Genomic DNA, 21581 nt, shown 5'->3' with positions numbered 1-21581 from the left:
GGTAATCAAACTGGGGTAAAGGAGAACTACATGCGAGGATGTGCAGTTGGCAGTTGCTATGGATACTAATGTGGTGAAGCTTGTAAAGGAAAAGACAAAGGGTTCTCAAATTAGGAACAGAACAGACAAAATATAGGGCTGTCACTAGAACCTTGTCCTTCTAGTTAAGAAGGTTTTAGTAGTGGGAATGGGATTTGGGTGCGAGTTACTCCAACCTCAGCTGCTGTGTTATCTCAGGCTTAGTCCCACAGCTTCACAGCCATTTCTCTGGTCTCTGCTGTGGCCATTAGTGGGAAGGTCATGCTAACCTGTGCGCTATGTCAGTGCTTATGAGGTGCTTCTATGAGTCATGTAAGCTTCAGTCAGAACCACTTCTTAAAATGAGCCAATTGTGAGGTTAACTTTTTATAACCTGTTCTGCTCACAGCCTGCTTTGGGCATAATCAATAAGGCAGTTGGGCCAGGGATTAGCTCAGTGGTTCTGCCGCCTACCTTGAAAGCATAATGTCCTGAGTTTGATCCCCAGTACCAAAAAAAAAAAAAATTAATGGTCCCCTACACTCAGCAAAAATGGGGGCATCCAGGCTTCCCAGGTAGAGCAGAGTGGTATAAAAATCCTCTTATGAAGGGAATGATCTTCTGGTAGTTCAGGGCATGCAGTGGCAAAACAATCTCTGCCAACATCCGGAAAGAAGAGCTCACTCAGTACACATTTTAGAGAAATCAGATGTCTCTTGGAGTAGTATGAAGAGGAGGAAAACATAAAATCCTGCTGGATGGCTAATATAGCTGGACCTCTTAGGAATGGGGGGAGGGGTTGAGTATCACAGCCTCCCCTCCATTCTGCCTGTGACTGTCATGTTAGGGCTCCTCATTTCACTGATGTTATATTTTGCATACTTTTGATTGTGTCATCACATGATGCATTTTATGTTGTGGACACTCCGGAGTCTGTTAACATCTTTTAATGAGTCATGTTTCCTTCATGTTAGCACACAATTACCTTGGTTGTATATGAGCTCCAAACTTGTTTTTTCCAGTTCTAAACTTACTTCAAATCTTCTGCCTTTAGCTGAGGTGCTTTTGGTCTGCCCCATGCATGCATGACTTGTTATGTGGACAGACAGAATTTGGTATCCCATTTCTGGATCTTTTTCTTCCAAAATGTCCCCTTTCTTCAGTGACTGCAGTTACCCTGGAATCAGTACTCTGATTCCTTAGGCCAGAAAAAGTATGGTTTTGTTTTCCACCTGCACATGTAGCACTGTGCATAGTTACTGAGTCTGCCCTCAGGGTAGAAGTAGCAGAATAAAGTACCTACTACACATGAAGCCCTCCCTTGCTCATGGAATCCACTTTTCCTCCCTTTCTTGGGTCTCAGTGTAGCTGTTTCTTGTATTACTCGCACATTTCACAGCAGCTGTCTGTGGAGGGTTTATTCTGCTAGGATCTTTACATAGCCACCACTAGAACTCCTCCTTGTTTTAATACACCTCTTTGCATATTTGCTTTGTTTCGGGAATATCCTGCCCCCACTATTAAGGATGTACATCCCAGCTTGCTCAAAATCCGAGTCCTTAAATGCTATACCTTGAAGAGACATTAAGGATTGTTTAGAGGAACCTTTCATCTCACAGATGAGAAAACCAGGTCTCAAGGAGACAAATATTTCCAGTACAATAAGGCATAGCATAGCTGGGGAAGGTGAGAGAGAAGAGTCTGAGTGAGACATCTGAGTTTGCCAAGAGGAGATGCATCTTTTGAGGAGTGGGACACAATTTGTGATCCTGTTGAGAAGAAGCTCAGACCTGGTCCCACTCTGCAGCAATGACAAGGGTATTTCAGATGTAGAAGCTTGAAATGAGGAAGAGAGAGAATTTCTTTGGAGATCTTTTCTGAAACTGCCATAAATTTTAGAGACATCTAGCTGGAAAACACATCAAACATGTCCTTTCTGAAGCGAGTTGTCACATTTCCTCACCATGGCTGGCTTTTCTATTTCTGTCTCTGTCTCCAAAAGCAGCTGTGTTCATGCTGAAGTGAGATTTGGAATGTGAGACAGAGCATGACATGTGTTGCCTCAAGTCAGAAGCCTTTACCAGAAGGTGTAAGTGTCCTTCAGTGTTGTGTGCTTGTCTGTTTAAAGAAGAATACATACCATGCTCCTCAACCTCCCCTTTCTCCATCTCTCTTTTCTATCAGACACCATCAAAACGGACGGAATCTGAAAATGATGACCTCAGACCAGTCTCTTGTCAGTAGTCATTCTTTATGCCAAAGCTGAATCTGAGCACCTTATTTATTCAGACAGTTTGGTGGAGCATAAACTGTCTTAAAGGCATACTTTCTGGGTTATTTTGGTTATTGTTCATATTGTGGAATCATAGTAGTAAGTTAAAGGAGTAAGAGAAATAAAGAATCCCAGCAAAAAACCCCCAAGGTGGAAGGGGTGAACATGATATGGAACATAGCACCTAAAAGTAGAAGGGAGAATATTAAGGTTTTACTTAATCACCTAAATCTGATGTATCTTGTGGGAAATGGTACTTTGGAATAGAAACACAATGTGGATTTTTAAAGTGTTTGTTATGGATTGGGTCAAAAGTGTTCCCCTAAAAGGCCCAGTGGATTATCCTGTTGAGTTCATAACTGCAGGTGTCGTTAGGAGACAGGGCCTGCCTGGGAGATGTAGGTCACAAGGATGGGACCTGAAGGGGTATATTCTGTCCCCAGCCCCTTCCCCTCTCTCTGGCTCTTCCTTGGTCTCTGCTTCCTGGTTGCTATGAGGTGAGCAGCTTTCCTTCACCACATCTGCTGCTATGATGTTTCTGCCTCACCACAGATCTACAGTAATGGAGCCGAAAACCATGGACTGAAATTTCTGAAACCATGAGCCCAAACAAATCTTTTCTCCTTTGAGTTCTACTGTATATTTCAGGTATTTTGTCCCAGCAATGAAAGCTGACTCACACAATTACCTTATATAAGTTTGACACCTTCATATTTGTAGTTGCTCCCCCAGTGGCCTGGCCTTACCTGTGAGGGGCAATACTTGGTCCTACCAGCATTCCTGGAATTTGAGAACCACTTGTTCACTTTAAGACACATAAATGCAAACAAAAACAAACAAAACCTCTTGGCTTTTTATTAAGTGAGCAGAGGGGCTAGATTCATAGGCTATGTAGGATGCATTTCCTACACATAATTGCCACAAGCAACTGTAAGATATCTTCCTGCTCAGAGATGAGTATTCTCTTAGCAACATGGGTGGGAGTCCACAGGTTCAGCATTTTGATTGAGTACATCGTGTTAGAAGGCGTTTGCAGCCAGCACTAGTACCTGGTGGGTACATCTATGTGTAGTAGGAGGGATAAAATGGTTTTGTGATTATATTAACTACCTGTCAGCCTATAATAGCATCCACCAATTGCTGTCCTGTTGTGGGCTCATGCAAGTAACCCCCCAGGTGCAGGCTTTCATTGGCAGTTAGGAAGTCAGAAAGTAGCAATTGAACACAAAATGGTTTTCTCTGAAATCAGTTATTAAAAATAAGCTCTTGCCATCCCTAACTTTCTGACTTTGAATGGAACTGACACTATGACCACATAATTGGTGGTAATTGCAGGCCCTGTGTCAGATTTAATAAACCACTTCAACCACAGATTCTTTGAAGATATAGCCAGTTCCTTTCTCTCACAAGATAGGAATTTCATATCCTTTAGCACCTGATTACAGTTGCAGGTATTTTTCTTCAATAAAATATTTCTTGCTTTTTTAATAAAAGAGCTGTCATTTCTAATAAAATTGAAAAAAATCATCCAGGGAAATAACACATTTGATAGGTATCACAGGCTGAAAAAGACTGAACAAGCACACATCTTCAAAAACTTGAAACCAATCTTGACCCTTAGCTGGACCTGGTATTGGGATTCTAGCTCATTATTGAAGTGGGAGATTCGTCATTCCAGAGGGTACTTACGCTGTTTCCCTGGTCTGCAGAATCTTCTTTCTTAAAATGAGTAGTGGACCCTTTTAGTCCTGACTGTCTAGAAGCTGAACACCCTCATTATTTGAGGGGAAATGGAAACACATTCGTTCATTGAGCCATGAGGCAGAGTGAACTTTATACTCTCCAGCCCCCTTTGTTAGAGTCATCTACATCCATGTCCTTTGTCACATGACTTTGTTGTCCCACCAACAGAGCGAGGAGAGTGCATTTTCCCAGTCTACTGGTGCTGTATTGGCCACATGACTTGTTTTGGCTCATGGAAAATAGGAATATAAGTGGAAGTGGTGATGTGTCTGCATGGACTGACCCTGCATGAGCCATTGTGTGTTTCAGCTTTTGCTCTTGTGCTGATGACACTGCATGAGAAAAACATGTCCATAGAATCTCTGGTTCAGGGAGGATGAAAGGCATGCGGAACAGGCCTGGACCCATCTGCACTCTGAAGCAGTACCACACCAGCTTGTTCTAAGGACTTGGATTTTGGGGCGATTTGTTATGCAGCATTATTATGCCAATAGCTGACCAATATAGACAAGTCACAAGATACTTGGTGAATCTACAACCTAAGTGCGGCTAACCAACCATTCCTATGTTCTCATGTGAGAATTTCTGCAGAACGATCTCTGATTTCTTATGGAACTTGTGTTTCATGTGCCATATGTCCAGGGTATAGTGTGGGGGAAGACTGAGGATGGTTGTTAGATAATTGGCTTTGTGCTACAGGGTTGTGTTTTGATGATGACTATGGAAGGTGTGTCCTAAGCTAGGTCCTTGGAAGGTGCAGCTGCAGAGCCAGGAAGAGTGCAGGGAGGGCCTGCAGGGGGAGCCAGCAGGTTAGGGTGGAATGGTCCTGAGAAATCTTCAAGGATTCACTATTCTACCAAACACCTGGCCTGGTGACAGTTTAAGAATGCTGCTGGATACCAAGCTAACTGTGGTAGCTTTGAATCTCAGTCCCAAATCCAAGTGTGGGAAATAGTTCCACACATGAACTTACTTTCATACTCTATAATCCAGAGTCACTTTTCCCCAGGTAGATAATTAATATTCAGCCATTCTGAGGCTTCCCCATTCACCACTACTGCCCGCCCCCTGCTTCATGGGCTTTGGCCAAGATTCCAGGTATTAATATTAATATTATGTGTCAAGTTTGAGACATAGGCAACTTGGGGACCTCTGAGGATGGAGGATCTGCCTATAAGATGGAGCATCCCATGTCTTTGTCCCGTGGTCCTTTGATGGACTCCTTCATGGACTCCTTCATGGACATCTGGACCTCATCTTTGCAGAGCCCCAGGTCCTATGCCTATGTCATCCTGTGCTCTTCAGCATTTTCTCCCAGGGTCTTCTGCCTCTCTGGCTGTAACCCAGAAAGTGGGATCTGGAACTCTCCTGATTTGGGACCCAGGTCTCCTTCTGGGCCTCCCAAGCCTCAGGGGGTCTTTTCCAGTATTATGATGGCTTTGATCTGGGTCATTACCCCAAAGCCTCATGCATTTAGAGGTGCTCAGATCAGGGCACACTATGCTGAATTTGCTAAATGTGCTGTTAGGAGTGGGGCTTGGTCTGTACAGGTGGTCACTGGAGATGTGACATGCAAGAGTGCTTCTCCTTCCCTGCTCCTCCTTTCTCTGCTTCCTGGCTGCCATGGTGTGAGCAGCCTTTCTTCACCAGGCCCTTCCACCGTGTCATTTTGCCCTTGGAGCTGGCTGATGGGAAATGGACTGATGCCTCTGAAACTGTGAGCCAAAATAAACCTCATCTCCCTTAAGTTGTGGGTGTCAGGTATTGTGTCTCAGCAATGGGACAATGACTAAGACACACACTGCTCCTTCTCTGCTCTTATACTTTCCTTCCTACTTGGTCCAGAAGCCCATGGAATTCTCCAGGGCTCATTTTATTTTAAAACTTTTGTGCTGGGTGTGGTGGTGCACGCCAGTAATCCTAGCTCAGGGGGCTGAGGCAGAAAGATTGCCAAGAGTTTGAGACCAGCCTGAGCTATATAGTGAGTACAAGGCCAGCCTGAGCTACATAGCAAGACCTTGTCTCAAAAAAGCAAAAACATTTTTTTGTATTTTTAGTTGATACATAATAATAGTACCAATTTATGAGGAATAATGTGATACTTCAATACATATATACTTTCTGTAATGATGAAATCAAGGTAATTAGCATATCTGTCACTGCAAACATTTATCATTTCTTTGTGGTGAAGCATTCAAAATCCTCTCTTCCAGCTATTTTGAAATATATAATTAATTTTATGTTTTTACTTGCATGCCTTCCCTGGGGCAATGAACGGATCAGAGAGCTCAGTTGCTTGTTGGAATAAAGGAGAGAAGAAATGCGGGAAATTAGCCTCACTGATTAATTCCCCAAAGTTTCTGACAGCACGAGTAAAACAAAATGTGACCTTCTGCAGAATAGTGGGAATCAGCTCTACTATTGCTAGTCAGGTTCTAGACAGGTCACTTTGTTATGCTGTGCCTCAGTTTACTCATTGGTAAAAAGTATTTTTGCCAAGTCCCCAAGCTAGAGGTGCTGCTAAGAGGATGAATGGATTAAGAATTATGAGAATGCTTTGAGAAATATTAAAATAAAACTCCAATGACTGCAGGTACCTGGAATTAGTAAATGAAAGCTGCCTCAGGACCCAGAGGAATGCTGGAATATTTTGTGTTGGTTTGTAGTATTTTCATGTTGAATCTGTGGAAAAATATAATCGCTGAGTAGAAGACAGGGGAAGTGAAGAATGAAAACAAAACCCCATATAAAAAGATAATAATGATGTTTCTCATCTCAAAATCATCTCCGAACTGCCTGTTTTTCTCCCATCAAACAATCGATGGGTAATGAGATCGTACTTATTTGCAGTTAAAGCGATTGCAGTGTTGACAATTAAATGTACACGCAGAACCGAATAATGGAGCACTCCTGTTTTATCACCAGCGTTAGCCTTTTTCTCCACGGGCACAAAGAGCATGTGGGTGGGCTCTGAGCTCTGCATGATGTGCACGTGAATTGTGCCCTCTTTAGGCTTGGATGCCAATGTGTTAGTGGCATCAGGACCTTGCACTGGATCACCAGCCTGCTCGTCACTGAAGTCTTTCAGAGTTCACTGTTCTGGGCTTGGTCTCATTCATTCCTCTCCTCTTCACTCCTTGGATTTTTTTTTTAGTCCTTGGATTTGTTGAAGGAATTAGACATGGAAGTGTCTTTTATCACCACTTTCACCCTCACACTGTGGGAGTTTTCCCCACTCACAATCACTGGGCTCAGAAATATCTCAACTGATCACTGTGGAGGGCAGCCCTTCAGCTCAGGGTCTAATGGTGGCCACAGATGCAGCAGCATTGATAGGGAAGGGAAAATATATGCCTCTTATGAGATGCCAAACCCCTGCCTCAGTTTACCCGGCACATCAACAGCTGTGAGAGACAGGTGCTTGCAGGGTGAGCACCTGTTTCTCTTTCTACCTGCCCTAAAACTTGCTTTGGTACTGCTCAAATTTACTTTACCACTGCAGGCCAACCATGTATACGGTTGTATGTATTTTGAAATACATATGTATGTATTTCATACATGAAATATGTATGTATGTATTTTGAGGATAATTCTCAAACAGTAGACCATCTCAACCAGCAGAATGGGTTGGTGGTTAAATGCCTCAGAATCCCAGCTTTTAGAGCAGTGGTCCTCACATACGTGGCCTCATCTGGTAGCATTAGCCTCACCTAGAAACTTGTTAGAAATGAAAATTCCTGCTTTATTTCCACTCCAAGCCCCAGGCCTACGGACATGGAAACTCTTGGGGTGGGGAAGGCATTCTGTTTTGGGGAGCCCTCTAGGAAGTTCTGCTGTGCATTCTAGTTTGCTTTGGTGGGATATTCTGAGCTGTTTCTTACAATATCTCACAGTTTCCAGGGTTTGAGCCTCACTTGCTCAATGTAGGTACCAGGGGACTCACATACCCTCTATGGGCTTTTTTCCCTTCTCTCTCACTGTTCCTACTTCCTCACTTGCACTTCTGAGCATCATTTCCTTAATGAACTGCTACTTCCAGGTCCCTTTCCTGGAGCCTGATTTAGGGACATCGTGCACTCAGACAGGAAGAAAGTTGCAGTCTGCTAAATGCCCACCAGGTATTAGGTGCCTTACACATAGAATCCCATTTCAACCTCACAGATGAGGAAACTTAGTCCCAGTAAGATCAGTTAGGTTGTCCAGGGTCACCAGTAGCAAGTGGTAGAGTCAGCCTTTAAATCCTTTCATACTATCTCCAAAGCCCCCACACAATCTGTGAAGTCAGACAGCTCATAAATACATTGGTTAAGAGTACTAGTTTTAGAGTCAAATATTTGTGCATTTAAAAACACATTTTACCACCGTGTGTCCTGGATGCTGGATATAGAGCTACTGGACTTAATGTCTGCCCTGTTAAGTTTCTGTTTTGCTTTCATTTGATTCTTTTCTGTCCCCCTATTCCTCCCTTTTGGAATAGGAATGTTTTCCCTGTGCCATTGTACCTTGGGATTATGTAACTTGTTTTTGATTTTTACAGAGGCTCACAGCTAAGAGTTTGCCATGATTCTCAGAAGAAACTTGGAGTTAGACTTTTGAAAAATGGTGGAACTCTTGAGACATTGGGGAAGGAATTGTTGCATTTGTGGTTGTACACAGGATCGTTGTATTGTCTTAGGTGGAATTTTGAGCTTGCTGTTGTCTTTATTTGGAGAGCAAGTATGGTTTAAGGTGATATGGTTGGGTATGGAGTTGACAAGGGATGTAGTGGTTAGGGTGAAGTGTTAGCTTGTTGGGCTTTGGGGTTCTCCAGCTTTGCTCTGCCAGGCCCTTTTTCCATAATGTGTCTGCCTTGGAGCCAGAAGACCACAGACTGAATTCCCCTATAAAGAGCCTTTAAATTGTTGGTGTCAGGCATTGTGTTATAGCACCAGGAAAACTGACAGGTACACTTCTATTTCTTGGCCTGTGTCTACATCACACTATCTGCTGCTGCTGTGCTGCTAACATGTATTAAAATCCTAATTCAACCAACAGCAGAAACAGTTGCAAAACTCTTTTCATCCTCTTCCTTCTGGCCTCTAAATCATCCCAAAGAACAATTCCTGGAACTCAAAAGGGCCAAGCAGCCCCACCACTCTAAGCCTCATCATCCCTTGGTATAAACTGAATGATCCATAGCAATGCCTTCTTTGTTTGTCCAGAAGTTCTTTTTGTTTCCTTCTGAAAATCCAGTGAAGTTTTGTCTTCTGGTTACCCCTTTCAGCCCCTCAGAGACTGGGCAACTCTTCCAGAATTTCCTCCAGCTGAAGAGAGTGGTCCTGAAGTCCAGCAGAGCCATGCTTCTCACCATGATCCCCTGGCCAGGTCTGGCTGAGACAGGGACTGGGTCTCAGCACTGCCACCTGCACACTGATGTGTGGCCTGTGGGTGGAGATGAGCAGCTGCCGCCATTCTGGTTCTTAGCGAGAACTGAACTTGTCCTCACCTTCTCTCACCCGCAGGGTTACAGGACTGAAAGGACCCAGCGGATCCAGGGCATGCAGAGCTCCACACATCCTTGATGTGCAAAGTGCTACTGGCCCAGCTCAGTCCACCCCCTGCTACCTCACCAGCTCCATTTTGTGCCTTGAGCCATAAGAAATTTCCAAAATGTTCCTTGGGTCAAGTTTACTCCAGTTGGGTTATCAAAGCATAATTAATTTGTTTTAAAGTAATGTATAGTTTAGGACCACAGCATTAGAAGTACTAATTGGGTTATGTGTTGGCCAGTGTTATGAAATATACTGAAAATGTAAAGACTGTTAAGATAGCTTATCTGTATTTAAACTAAGGCAGTGGAATTTGAATATATTAGACTAAGAAAGAATAAAAATGTAATATTCTTTGTTTAAAAATCAATGAACCTCATCAGAGAGGGAGGAGCCACACAAATACACATTAAGATGGCAGGGAAAGAGGCGAGGTGGGTCACAGTATAAAATATTATTGAATACTGAAGGAATAGATCCATTTATGGCATCACCATTTATAAATCTGACCACCCCTTTCAGAACCTATTTCTATTTCCTGCCTGCATCTTCTGTGGGCAATGAATTCTACAAATTTATTACCTGCTGTTTGAAATAATACTCCCATCAAGTGTACCAGGAAACCAGCTCTTCCAGCAGGGAAGGTGACTGAACTTTATGCCAGTTATTTCTGCTCATTAAGTATGGCAGAGCTATTTGTGAGGTGGAGAGATCTTCTGACAAATCGTGTCATTGTGATGCATCATTTTCATAAATTATGTTACTATGCAGATTTAGGAAGCCCAAGGAATTGGTATAATTTTATCTTATGGACACTGAATTGTATTTCCATCTTTGGAATGACTGTAAGAGAGTGCAGAGCAAAATTTATGGTGCTCATAGCTCATGAGTAAGACTTCAATTTGTGCGTTTCTGTACTAGTCTCACTGTTGACCTTATTTTCTGTCTTCCTTTGGTTGTTCCTTAATTCCTCATCCACCTGGAATCTATATTGTCTTGCTGTGCTGTATAAATATTTGTGAGATCCAATAAACCCTTTGAGTAAGAGATGAGGAATTGACAAAGAAGAGAGAGACAGACAGGCAGGCAGCGGAGACAGAAACATGGAGAAAAGACTAGGACAAAAAGAGAGAGAAGCAGAGAGTGGGAGGGAGAGGAATCAGGAGCTGAGTCAGAAAAGACACAGGGGGCTCCCTGTGGTGTTTATGGAATTCCTATCAGCACTAACCCCATATACCTCATAAAACCTTCAAGTTTCAGTAGAGAGCCAGCAAGCAACAAAATACATTAATTATTCGATCAAATGACAGATACAGAGGAGAGTCCCATAGAAGCAGAGTGTATACACTTACTCCACTGTATTTTAAAAAATTAAGTCAGACTTACCTAGACCCTGATTTTCATTGGTTTGATTCTGTTCTAGCAAATTATTTGGTCTAAGTGATCTTTCACTAAAAGCAGTTCTAGTAACAAAAGCAACTCCAGGGAGATGCGATGCAGGGCAGAGGTGGGGTTCTAAATGATAAGGCAGTTTGTTTATATCAGGATGTTTAGATCAAATATTGCCTTACCATTTCACGCTCCTTCCTCCTGCTCTGGTGTTTTGGAAATCCTTTGCTGATTCCTTTCTTTCACAGGCTCCTGCTGTGTTCTGCAACTCCTCTCTTCAGGACCCGGCCCAGGCCACCTCCCCTTGGATTTGCAGTTCTGCCCACTGTTTTGTGTGCAGCAAGTTGGCTTGATGCACCCTACTAGAATCTAGTCCTTCTTCTGTACACTGAAAGACTCATCAGTATGCATCAGAGCTCATCTTATGGGCTATGATTGTTGATGTAAACAACAGAAACCACCGACTCTGGCTAACTAAGCAGGAAAACAACTTATCTGAGGGCCATGAAAATGCTCAGAATCAAGGAAAGGCTGTAGCTCCAGGCTCAGAAAGTGGGCAGGAGCCCAGCAAAGCTCAGTGGTCATTCTAAGTCACTAAGCTGTAATCCTCCTGTCTCAGTCTTCCAGAATGCTGGGATTCCATCACACCCAGCTAAACCTGAGACCAGCTAAAATATTCTTTAAATACATTTTAACCTTGAGTTCTTTGGCTGGCTTTCTATGCATTGACTAAACAAATGATAATTGACTTGACTTTTCAAACAAACAAACAAACAAACAAACAAACAAGCAAACCAAATTTTTTTTATTTCCTTATCCTGTCTCTGCTTATTCTCTTCATCATATCATTCCTCCCAATTACTGAATTTGCTTATTCTCTGCATGGTAAGAAACGTGACCTTCCTAAGAAGGTAATTAGCTTTTATATCAGCTTAGCATTCCCTAAGTTTATATACTCCACAAATCCTTAAATTCCTTGAGCCATCTCAAGAGACTTGGGAAGGGATTCAGTAACCCTTACATTTGGGTAATTTATTTTCTTTTGTTTTCCTCTAATCATAGCTCTTCTCCATTCTCCTAAGTTTAACAATTACTTACTTCTTTAGGCAGCACATTTTTTTTTTTTTTTTTTTTTTTTTTTGGTACCAGGGATTGAACTCGGGTCCTTGCACTTTCCAGGAAGGCAACGGAACCACTGAGCTAAATCCCCAGCCCTACATTTTTTTTTCATATCCTTTTCTTCATTAGTCCATGTGTGTAGCACAGAATGCTCACAGTCCTTGTGTGGAGTTGCTGCCTGTATGTAACACATTTTCATTCTGTTTTTCATCTCTTCTCCCTTCCTTCCCCCTATCCATCTGTTGATCCCCTTTCTTTTTTTCCCTCATTTAAAAAAATTTACTTTTATTTTTTTGGAGACAGGATCTCACTGTGTAGTCCAGGGTGGCCTTCAACTCTTGGCGATCCTCCTGCCTCAGCCTCCCGGTAGGATTATAGGCATGTGTCACCACACCAGGCTGGACTAGAGTTTTGTCTGCTCCTTTTTCACAGCAAACCTGAAGTGTCTAACTAAGAACATCTGGTCCCAGAGGTGCTCTATGAAAATGTGTTGAATGAATGAGTTTGTCTGGGCTAGATAAGAAATCAACAGGAAAAGGATGAAGAACCAGAGAGAAAACTCAGAAAGAGATAAACTGAGGATTTTGAGGAGAATGAGGAGATATAGGAGTGATTAATAAATCCCCGAAGCCGGGGGTGGGGATGGAGCTCCCCTGTGATCTCAGCACTTGGGAGGCTGGGGCAGGAGGATTGCCACAAGTTGGAGACCAGCCTGGGCTACACAGTGAGACTTTGTTTCAAACAAAGCAAAACAAAGCAAACAGGAAAAGAGAGAGGGAAGAAGGGAGGAGCTGGTTGTGGATTCTAGGGTATTCATTATCCTTTATCACTGTTTATTCCCTTAAAACACAAACCAAATCATGCCCTTTGCCTGCTTCAAGCCCCGCTGTGGTTTCCATTACAGAGAATCAATCCAAAGCCCTAATTTTGAGCTGTACCGCTGGCCCCTGGCTGCTCTGGGGACACGAGCTCCCCTCTCCTTGCTGCTCCTTGGCCACACTGATATAGAGGGGTCGACATAACCCTCAACCCACTAGATGTTGATACGGTGAGTTCATGTCCCCGAAAGTCGAAGAATGAATTCTAAGGAACAAAGGAGGTTAAGAGTAGGAAAATGTATTGAGGAATAGGAATGGGGGATAAGAACATCTCCTGGAAGACAGGAGGGTCCCAAATGGGTTGCCCCTTCATTTTATTTTTATTAGTACATGTTTGCAGTACTTAATGGTTACATTCATCATGGGGAGTTGGTGCACATGCATAACACATCTTTGTTCTTTTTTTAAAAAAAACCCTTGTCCCCACCCTCCCCTTTTCTCTCTCTCTTGGTTCCCCCTACTTCTGCAATTATTTTTAGTTGGGATAAAAAAGTAGAGTTTGAGAGTGGAATATGTAGAGAAAAAGCTTAAGTACTATTTATTTGATAAATGCATGTCAATCTGATTATGTTTCTTGTACTTGCAATGTCATAGTAATACTTTACTTAGATGGAAGCCACCTTTAAGTAACAAGAGAGATTATGTGAGGGAAAGTTGCAACTGGGTAGGAGCAGAGGAAATGGGACACCTAAAGATGACATAAAAATCAGTACTATGTGTGAACCTGAGCCAAAAAACCAGCAAAAACTATAGGTAGCCTCATTTCATCGGAGTTTCTAAAGTCTCTGGTGAAGGAAACTTCATTTCTTCTTTGGAGCTCCATTCTTGACTAAGTGGGTACCATAAAAACATGTATGATCATCAGCATTGGCAAAGCAAAGATATCATAAAGTTAATTTGACCATTTAAAATAAAATGATTTCCAATTTCTGTAAACCATTCATAAATATGCTATATATACTCACTCCAAAAGAACTTGCATGATACTACGAGACAACATAATCTATAAAATCTAAATCTATCGCCTTCTAGGTGCCCTAACACATGTCTGTTAATTCTTCCATGATTATTGTACCTAATGCTCATTTTATCTGCTTTTTATTATTTAGAAGATTTGTAAAAGTAGTCTGGATGACTTGAAAGACAACAGCTGCAGGGACATGTGTGGGAGAAAAAGAAGGTATTTACGAGTCCACCCTGGAGTAGAGGTTTGGCCACCCCAGAGCCTTACCCCTCTGTGGGCGCTCAGAGAATCACTGGCTGGCTGTGGGCAGTAGTGATAACCTGTCTTCCATGGGAAGCCATGTTTACAAATGGAGGCATCTCTCCTATCCAGTTTGTAGGGAAGGAGGTTCATTCACCTTCTCTTCGCCTTTAGTGCTCTGGCCAGCTCTGTCCTCTTGCAGGCAGACAGCTGCATTCTTGTCATCTGCAGATAACACTTGAGCAGCCCTTTATCCATTACGTCCCCCTTAGCAGCACTCTAGTATCACCTCCCTCCTGGCTGGCTGCAGCGGCCTCCTCATTATCTCCTGGTCCCTGCTCTCGCTTTGCCTTCAGTCCATTAGTCAGAGTAATCTTAAACACGTAGATTAGATAATGTCACACACTGCTTTAAAGTCGCCGGTGGCTTTCCCTGCACCACTCTTCCCATTGCGGTGTGGAGCTTTATGACAGGACCCTGGCAGTGTCAGGGCCAGCAATGGGTTGACATCTTCGGTGTTAGCTTGAGATGAGCCTGGACAGACAAGGGGAGAGTGAGGAGGCCCTGAGGGAGGTGCACAGGCCAGAGGAGCAATGGTGAGCAAGGGCAACCGCCGGCCCTGCAGACGGGAGGAGAGTAGGGTGTGGGAGTGGGAGCCAGTGGGCAGGTGGGGCCGTGTCACTGGCACTTTGGCGGCTTTGGATTTTATTCTGGGACAGCAGAGATCCTCTGGCTTTTTTTGGGCAGAAGGGTGCCACTATTATATAAACAGACCAGTGTAGAGAGTGGCTGGACGGGGCCCGGCCTGAGCTGGAGGCCAGGCGAGAGGCTGCTGCAAAAATGCACGTGGAAAGGGAGGAAGGCTTGGCTGAGGCAGGGCAGCAGGCCCAGAAGGGCAGCGATGCCAGGGCACTTAGGAGGGGAAATCCATAGGACTTTGGACACAGGGCTGGGTGAAAAGAGATTTTGAGATGGCTACTGAATTTCTTACTCGGCTGAGGCAATTTAGTTTTGGACATGCTGACTTTAGAAGTTTACGGATCATTTCAGTGGAGAGGCCCCATGGGCTGGACTAAGACTAGAGCTGGGAATCTTTATGCCTTTGTCAGATGAATGAAAATCAGAGCTCTGGGGGAAAGCACAGACCTGTCGCCATTGCAGCACCGTATTGCCTTTATTATTATATAGATGGTACCCGCTCCTGTGAGAGTCCATGAAGTCAGTGGCAAAAGCACACAAAGAGATGAGGACAAAAATGGTCCCTATTTAAGGCATTAGGGGATAGGAGCCTGAAGAAGAGCAGTCAGAGGTAGAAGAAACTCCAAGAGAGAGAAAGGGTTTGGGGCCAATGGGAGAGATTTCAAACAAGGAGCCACTGCTGATAGAGAACCAAGTAAGTCACGACTCAGAATGCCAGTTTGGTTTACCAATCCAGGGGAGGAGGGCCGGAAAAACTGTGCCTGTGTTAAATATGTTGAGCTTTCATCCCCTGTCAGGCATTGTGTGACGCACCACTCCTGCAATAGCTCGGATACACTCAGTTGGGTGTCAGTGAAGCAACACAGGCTGGCCTCAGATGACACAGGGTGGATGGGACAGGAGTAGGTGAGAGAATGGAGATGTAGGGAGGTTGGACTCCTGGGTCATTGGCCTGTGGAGGGAGCAAAGAGATTGAAGAAGAAATTCTAGAGATGGAAGATCAAGAAAAGATGGTGATGATGATGGATGACGGTGGCAAGACAAGGCCACATCTCTGAGGAGGGAGGAAGTTTGAGATGGACGCTCCGGGGGAATGATTAGTCCTGGATAAGAAGAGGGACATCTCCCAGGGACACAGGTGGGGTTAGGAGTGGAGGCAAAAAGGTGGAGCTAGTGGGGCAAGAAGGGGTGGACAATGAAAGGAGTTTCTTCCTCATATCCCCATTTGTCCCTCCGTGCACAAAGAGGGGAGTGGTGAGAAAAGACACTTAGAAAAGCAGGTAACGTTTAGAGATTTCTGATGTAAAGAATGGAAGGAGACACACGGGAGGAAGGCCAAGCACCATGGAGAGTCCAGGGCTTTGACTTTTATGCCCTCCAACTGTGTATGTGATTCCGTCTAACAGTTCCATGATGGAAATGGAAAGCTAGTCAGTTGCCCTGGCACTGTCTGGGGATTCCTTGAGCTTATATGATAGCCTCTTGTCAAAGAATCCTAGGTAAATGTTCCAAAGATGAATTGAGGAAGGTAACAACACGATACCAGCTCAACTGACAGTGTTAAACCTTTGCTGGTGTAACAGGGAGGACTTCGTTCTTGGTTGAAAGTCCAGAAAGCCCACGGCTAGTCATGGCATTGGAAGACAGCCAGATGGGAGAACTCACCACAGATGTCCCAAAATAACAACTGAACAGGGGACAGTAAGCCTGGTGAGGGGACTCTTCCTGATAGCTGGGGAGGAAGAACGGAAGATAAAGTGGCAGATGACATGGAGAGATGCATCTGTAATCATTCATAGATACCAGAACTTTCTCATGGAGACACTGCGGTATTTCTCTCCCTACCCTCATCTGTTCATTTCTATAATAAAAAGGATCCTAGGAGAGGAATAACACAGCCAGGAAATGCTATGGACTCCAAGACACAGCAATTCTGTAAGAAACTCCTCAAGCTCTTTGAGGGAAGGGTGGGAACTGACAAATTTGTGCCTAAAGCCAGTGCGCTCTGGTTTTAATGCTGCGTGCTCTGTGATTTACCAGCAGTTGAATGTGGGTGCAAGCTGACATAGAATCTTGGAGCTGGAAGGGTTGTATCTAGCCTGAAGGAGAGCCCAGTGACAGCTTCATTTGCACGTCATCTCACCAAAGACTGAGGGCGGCTCCCTTGCCAAGCTTTCTGTCGGTTATCAGTGGAAGCATTTGTGACCCTGCCTGGCTCACCAAATCCACTGCTTCGCTGTCATTCCCCGAGCTTAAGCCTGTTGCCTTGTCCTGCTTGACAGGTGCAAAGGTTAGGTTTTTTTCAACATGTAAGCTATGTGCAAGGCATGATAAAAAATACAGTGGATGATGAACTTAAAATTAATTACAGTAGGACACATTGACATGAATCTCCCTCAAAATATTCCCCTTGCTTCGAACACACATATCCCATCATTCTTGGCCATGTATCCTTTGCTGTAATACATAGAATTTAAACATTCACTGTATTCTCTGATCACCCCTGGTAGCTGTGGCACCTCCTCTGTCTCCCCCAATGCAGTCTGAGCTTCTGTGCCACACAAAAGGAAGAAAGTGGGGTTCGGGTGGTTCCTACTGGGGCATGCAGGAGTGTGAGGAAGCAGCAGCTCTCACAGCAGTGCAGGAGCTTCTAGTGTGTGCTCCTGGCTCCTCTGTCTTCCGACACTCTTCCCCAAGGGACTGGGCTGATGATGTCATTTCTCACACAAATGCCAAGAAATTGACACTTGTATCTGCCTGCCTCGTAAAATGACTTCCATCAATCACCACACCTGCCTGATAGCATTACAATGTTAATCACAAAGAGTTTTCACCAAAGACTTGGGCTTTTTAATACAGTTAAGTGCCAGCCTGTGGCCATAGGTTCCTGTCTCTCCAGCCCCTGCTCCATCCTGTTAATTTTCTCTCTTTTTTTTTTTTGATAACCAAATGATGTGAAGCAGAGGCTTATTTATTTTTCCAGTTCTGGGGATCAAATACAGGACTTTGGGCATAGTGGGCAAGGGCAAGTGCTGTATTAGAGCTGTATTCCCAGTCCCTGAGGCTCTTTTAATTATGGAATCACTAACATAGTATATAGGGATATGTTTCAAGGTATCCTGTCCAGTATGAGGATGGAAATGAGGAGAAAGTTTAAACATTCTTCCTTTCACAGGACTTGTTTGGTTCAAAATTACTGTAATATTTTTACTAAAGGCGCTCCACAGTTAGTATGATCAGTTTTTTCTGTATGATTTTATCTGCTGAGAAAGGCAGAAGGTGCCACTTTAGGCCCTGCCAGGGCCTACCTTCCCAGTTTCTCTCCAGTATGTAACACCACCTCTTGAGGGCAGAGGTTTCCTCACAATCATTACACCATTACATGCTCCGTGATAATCCATGGTGATTATTCACAGTAAGGTCCATTATTTCAGAAAAGGCTTTCCTAGTTTCTCTATTCATAGGATTTCAAAGGTGACACTTAAGCAAATATTCAGCAAGGCTTTTCTACAGTGAATATATGGGTTTTTTTTTTCCCTATGTTTGTGACATAAAAATACATAATTAATGACTGGAGGCACAACCACATTCACTACATTCATAAGGTTTCTCTCTGGTGCAAATCCTCTATTTTCTCCTGAGGGTGGACATCTGACCGTTGGCTGTCCCACAGGGACCACACTCCTATTTGCTAGGAGCCCACTGATGTTTGACATATCAAGGGTCATGGAAGATATTTGCACAGTTACATCAACAGGGTTTCTCCTTTGCAGGAGTGTACTACTGTCCGATAAGGTGTGACTCACTGTAGAATTTTCTACCTTCATTTAATCACTGCATTTCTTCCTGTTGTGTTCTCTTATGTTTAACAAGGCAAGACATGTAAGAGTAGGCTTTCTTACACTCATCACATCCATAGGGTTTCTCTTCTGTATGAGTTCTATGATTGGTAATGAGTTTCACTTTTGTAATGAAGGCTTTCCCACAGTCACTGCATTTATAGGGTTTCTCTCCAGAGTGAATTGTCTGGTGTCTAATGAGAACTGACTTCTGTGAACACGATTGTCCACACTCAGCGCATACAAAGGGCGTCTTTCCTGTATGGTATCTCTGATGTGCTATGAGGCACATCTTCTGGGTGAAAGCTTTACCACAGTCAGTACATCTGTAGGGTTTCTCTCCTGTGTGAATTTGTTGATGTATCATAAGATTGCCCTTCTGAATGAACTCTTTTCCACATTCACTACATAAATAAGGTTTCTCTCCTGTATGAATTCGCATATGCACAATGAGGGGTGATTTCCTGGCAAAACTTTTCCCACATTCGGGGCACACATGGGCCTTATTTCCTGTATGTATTTTCTGATGCTGAGTAAGCTGAGATTTCCTGAAGAAGGCTTTCCCACATTTACCACATTCATGGGGTTTCTCTCTCTTGTGTACAGTCTGATGTTCAGTGAGGTTGAACTTCTTGCAGGTTTTCCCACAGGTATTACATTCATGGGGTTTCTGTCCTAAATGAACTTTCTTATGTTCTGTGAGCTGAGACTTCTTGAGGAAATCTTCCCCACATTTAGCAGATTCATGGGCCTTCTCTATTTTATATGTTTGTTGGCCTTTAAGGAATTGTGACTCTGCGTTGGTAGATTTTCTACTTTCATGAGATTTAACTTTAGTATGAGTTTGCTCATGAGTATCACAAAGAGAGGAGCTCCTATCTGCATTTAACTCAGCAAGCTCTTTTATGGTATATCTTCTGCTCCGGTTGGATAAACCTAAATATGGTTTCAAAATTTTTCCATGTAAATCAAACATGTCATGATTTGGCCTTAAAGGAAAATGATGTTTGCACCTCCGAACATTTCCAAGTGCATTCTGTTCATAACATTGTTCCACCCTCTTTGGCCTTTTTTGGTTTTGCAATTGCTGCTGCAGATGATCATCGGCTTTCTCAATTTCTGAAGATCTCTCCTGTTTTTGCTTTAATCTTTGCTCCAGAAAGATGCTTGTTTCTAAGTTCAGTCTTTTATACTATGTGTTATACTTATCAATTATAATCACAGGGTTAGACCCTCTCATTTAATGACCTGTTTAATGTATTTACAACCTGTCTTTTTTTTCATACAGTTCTGTACATCTTGTTTATGGAGCTTCAATTTCTTTTTTTTTTTCAGTACACCTGGTTTATATATATATATATATATATATATATAGTATATATAATAGTACTATATATATACTATGTATAGTATATATAGTGTATATAATAGTACTATATATATACTATGTATAGTATATATATAGTATATATATAGTATGTATATATAGTATACATATATAGTACTGCATTTTTTGCTTCTACTGTATAGTGTGTGTAGTTTTATGTTGTTATATATTACAGTACTGTGTGTAAGAGTTATACAAATAAAAGCCAAGTCATCAAGTTGGAGTTTCCTTTGACCATTCTTTGTTCTGAATACTGTAATGTACATACTACAGTATATACAATTCCTCATTTACCAACCAATTCATTTAACATCCTAGCTGCATAAATGGAGCTCCGTTGTTAAACAGGGAGTGTCTGTGGTGTCTTCTTGCTGTGTTCTCACATGGCAGAGGGCGGTCAATGGTATTTCCCGGATGGGCTTGATTGTGGATTTCATCTTCTAATGTCCACAGTGGCTCTCCTTGTTCCAACATGGAGAGGACATCTGGCCTGCTGGCTTGAAGCACCACTGACACCAGCCTGCTGTAGTTCTCCAGCATCACATCCCGGTACAGGTCCTTCTGAGCAGGGCCCAGGAGCTGCCACTCTTCCCGGGTGAACCTCACAGCCACATCTTCCAGGGTCAGTGACTCCTGGGCCTTTGTCATTTTCCTCTACTTCAGGAACATCCAATAACTGAGATGCTCTGTCTTTAGTATCTTCTGGATCTGCCTTAAATTTTTACTTAGAAATCTGCATCTTTGGTCAAGGGTACCCCAAGAAATGATGATATGCACATCCAGGAAATGCCACTTGACTGTTCTTCCAGGGAGCAGGACCCTGTTACACCAGCAAGACCTACAGGTGGCTAGGCGAATTCTCCATCCTGTTAATCCTCACAGTGAGTCTGAGCATCCCCCCCTTCTTCCTGGAAGGCCTGGGGGGGGGTTGCTGTAGGTGGCGCTCTTTCCTCTGACTTCAGGCCACTCTGCGGAGCCCTTGTCCAGAAGGCACTGCCTCCGTTGGTCCAGGAGGCAACTCTCAGGAGCAGGGGAGGAAAAGGGCGTCTGCTAATCCATCAGAAGCCCGGCTTCGCTAGAGCCCCATTGTGCGGCTATTCGAGGCTAGAGTAGTGATCAGCACGTGGACAGATGACAGTAGCCAGCCCTGATGGGCTTAGCTTCCAGCTCCCACTTGGGCCAAGGTGAAGGCTCCTCTCTATGCTAGATGGTCAGAGATGTCACTTCATCGCCATCTTTTTAAATTCAAAATCTATTCCTACATCCACAGAACCTAAGGGATAACTTGGGCTTTTGGGCTTTTCACAAGCCTCAATGTCAACTCTATTAACCTGGCCACGCAGTGTTTAGGAGATTATATTTTACTGAGCTTAAGCAAGAACATCTGTGGCCTTACTTATGAGATTATTCACTCTTTACAAACCACTGCCTAATACCTGGTTCGAATCTCCATTCCCTATTTTTCCCCCCAGCAATATCATTATGTCTAGGGATATAAATAAATA

The 21581-nt window shown here is 43.4% G+C and overlaps 1 protein-coding gene across 1 annotated transcript; it reads right to left on the bottom strand.

Moving 5' to 3' along the window:
• Positions 1–14539: 14539 nt before the first annotated feature.
• LOC101706668 (uncharacterized) lies at positions 14540–20724 on the bottom strand. The gene is given in 5 exon segments (XM_013073162.1): positions 14540–14685; positions 18554–18705; positions 18707–19654; positions 19730–19811; positions 20490–20724. Coding segments are annotated over 5 exon segments (1563 nt in total).
• Positions 20725–21581: the final 857 nt, after the last annotated feature.

This window comes from Heterocephalus glaber, unplaced genomic scaffold, assembly GCF_053883595.1.
Source record: "Heterocephalus glaber isolate CG9 unplaced genomic scaffold, H.glaber_assembly_v1.0 deba00000122, whole genome shotgun sequence".
Lineage (NCBI taxonomy): Eukaryota > Metazoa > Chordata > Mammalia > Rodentia > Bathyergidae > Heterocephalus > Heterocephalus glaber.
The sequence above is the reverse complement of the archived record's forward strand: the minus strand, read 5'-3'. Positions and strand labels throughout refer to the sequence as shown.